General features: G+C 36.5%; 2 protein-coding genes across 2 annotated transcripts in view; one reads left to right on the top strand and one right to left on the bottom strand.

Moving 5' to 3' along the window:
• zgc:172121 (homocysteine S-methyltransferase YbgG) overlaps positions 1-1,585 on the bottom strand; it is a 12,327-nt gene extending 10,742 nt beyond the window's left edge. The window contains exon 1 of the mRNA XM_014023041.1: positions 1,356-1,585. Within this exon, the coding sequence (XP_013878495.1) occupies positions 1,356-1,460 (105 nt within the window). The 5' untranslated portion in view covers positions 1,461-1,585. The remainder of the gene's footprint in view (positions 1-1,355) is intronic.
• A 477-nt stretch (positions 1,586-2,062) lies between these two features.
• The window catches only part of nme7 (NME/NM23 family member 7), a gene marked incomplete at its 5' end in the record, with an annotated part of 46,072 nt that continues 45,467 nt past the window's right edge, over positions 2,063-2,667 (top strand). Inside the window, 1 exon segment of the mRNA XM_014023040.1 lies at positions 2,063-2,130. Within this exon segment, the coding sequence (XP_013878494.1) occupies positions 2,128-2,130 (3 nt within the window).

The following is a 2,667-nucleotide window of genomic DNA, read 5'->3' as shown; positions in this document are numbered from 1 at the left end:
GAGAGAGAGAGAGAGAGAGAGAGAGAGAGAGAGAGAGAGAGAGACAGAGAGACAGAGAGAGAGAGAGAGGTGTTTTAAAATTTCTAAATGTTTCAATCTCAGTAAAAGTCTTCCAGTAAATTTCTGCTCTTTTAAATGAGAAGCATCATCATCCATGTGAGACAAATCATGTTTAGTTTCAGTTGTGCAAAAATACTGACTTTATGTATTTATTACAGTAAACTATAATTTGAGTTAATGCTAACTTGCAGAAACTTTATACCTGTAGGTAAAATGTAAATGCCCAAGGACTGAGCTAATAGTAAAAACTAGGAGATATTAATATCATTGTGTATTAAAGTACAAACATTTATTTTCCAGTGGTTCATGCACAAAGACAACGTGCCTTAAACTTCACAAAACTAAGAAATGTAAAGTTCCTGCAGAGAGTTAGAAAGTCAGAATAACAACAGAGGGACCGTAACACAACAGCAACACAAATATTAGAGTCCCAAAGAGACAGCAACATGTTCTGACAAGAAAAATCACTGTTCTGGACGGTTTTACRAACAGAACATTTTATTAACATTTAAAAGTATCATTTATCCCAAGAGTTTAAACAAATCAGCAGGAGTCTTATAAAGAGTTTGACTCTTGCATTTATTGTACATAAATAGAAAACTACACCAGCAAATTACTGAATGTGTACAGCTACTAATGCACAGCCCAAAGACAGTATTTTGCAATGCATTGTGGTCCATGTAGGTTGTTGAAATACACTCAGTCTAAATCAGTGGGTCCTAAAGCTGGGGTATGGACCCCTCTGTGGGTCATGAAACATCAAGTGAGGGTCCCCAGATGARTTACTGCATAAAACTATGTAACAACAATAACAAATGTTTAAAAGTTGCATCATAGTTAGGTTTGTTTATACTGTTATTATGCACATGTTAGATGGTTATTAGCAAATATTGCATACCAGTGATGTCTGGGGTCTTTCTGCAACAGGTAGTTTGTGGACCAGAAACTAAAAGGTTTAAAAAACCACTGATCTAAACAGTTATCATATTTAGTTATGTTTCAGCTCTTCAGTCTGACAGCTAACATTACATGCTGAGGGCGTTTAGCCATCATAACCTAAAATACCATAAAACTCATGAAAGCTGGAGAGCTGTGAACCTTTTTGAGGGCGTGGTCCCCTGTTTGACGCATGCGCAGTCGTATATGTAAAAAGTTAACCAGACGGGCGATTTCTAGGATTATTTGYGAATACAACGGCTTGCCACACATAATTATATGTTGCAGCCTTAATGGTAATGGTATAGTGGCACAAGTAGGTAAATAAATGTAGGTAAATAAAAGTTTATTAGTTTCACCTGTAGTTTGGCTCCTTGCGCTTCTAGTTCAGTTGCTAGTCCTCCGTCCAAGATAAGTGGTTTGTTTTCACGTATTAAATGTCTAAGACGAGCTGAGGAATCCATGTAAAGATGCAGAGATTAAGTCCTAATTTTTTATTTTTTTACTTCTTCTGCATATTCTCAAATCAGCGAGACTGATTGAGCAGTCAGAGAGATTCTCAGCGCATCTTCGTTGTTTTTCCGGGTKACGTCGGGGTCACTATGTTGCATTCATGGTCATCCGGAAATTTGAAAACTAGAGGCTGATTACGACACTCACAAAGTTCAGAGACCACCACTAGATGGCGCGTTACACAAACAGTACATGATGAATGCACGATGAAAACAGACAAATTATGACTAGCTCGCTTATATTTAAATATAACTCTTAATCACTTACTTGAATTATTTTTTTCCCTAAAAATTAAAGTTCAGTTTAAGAGTCGCAGTTTTCTCTTTTAAAGTGTGATAAGCCGGTTTAACTGATAGGATATTTATTGTTTACTATATTTAATGATAACTTTTATTATCTAACTGTCATCGCTAAGATTTTGTGATTAATATTATAACTATAACAAGTTTTTTTTTGTTTTTTTTTGGGGTTTATGAACAAACACCGTTAGTGGAACGTCCCACGGCTCTTGAACGCACCTTGGTTTGTCACTACAGTTACTATAGAAACGAAGCGGCGCTCGTGATAGCAATAACTGTCGTCTGAGGCGGGTGCTTTAGTGTTAATTAGCTAGTTAAAATGGTAAGTTAAAAGTCCCTTGCTTTAATGTACATGTGTGTAAATAACGTACAGTGTAGAAACCGTGTTAGGGGGTAAAGGAATCAAATAGGAAGTTGTTCGCTAACATTAGCTTAGCAACCGGAAAATAGCACATATGGCTAGCCGCGCCATGTACTCATGTTTGAACCTCTGTAGTTGTTAAAAACAGTTTTGACGTTTCAAAATAAAGCCACATCGTCCAGCTTTGTAACTACTGGTGCTAAGTAGCTTATTTTGGGGGCACTTAATGTAAGGATGTAGCATCTAGCATGCTCATGAAACATTATTTTTTTGTTTGAAAACGTCAGAAAGTCGCATAAGCCAAGTTTCTAATCAAACAAAGCGCACATATAATAACTGATATATCTCTGTTCATTATTGGTAACAAGCTGAGTTTACACAGGCAGCCCAACCTGCTGTATCACTATTGTCATTCTGCAGAATAATTTACATCCACAAATATTTAGACCTGAAAATGTCTAAAACTAAAACACCCTAAACTTGGAAAGTGTGCCCAAA

The sequence above is a fragment of the Austrofundulus limnaeus genome, unplaced genomic scaffold (genome assembly GCF_001266775.1).
Source record: "Austrofundulus limnaeus strain Quisiro unplaced genomic scaffold, Austrofundulus_limnaeus-1.0 Scaffold355, whole genome shotgun sequence".
Taxonomy (NCBI): domain Eukaryota; kingdom Metazoa; phylum Chordata; class Actinopteri; order Cyprinodontiformes; family Rivulidae; genus Austrofundulus; species Austrofundulus limnaeus.
The sequence above is the reverse complement of the archived record's forward strand: the minus strand, read 5'-3'. Positions and strand labels throughout refer to the sequence as shown.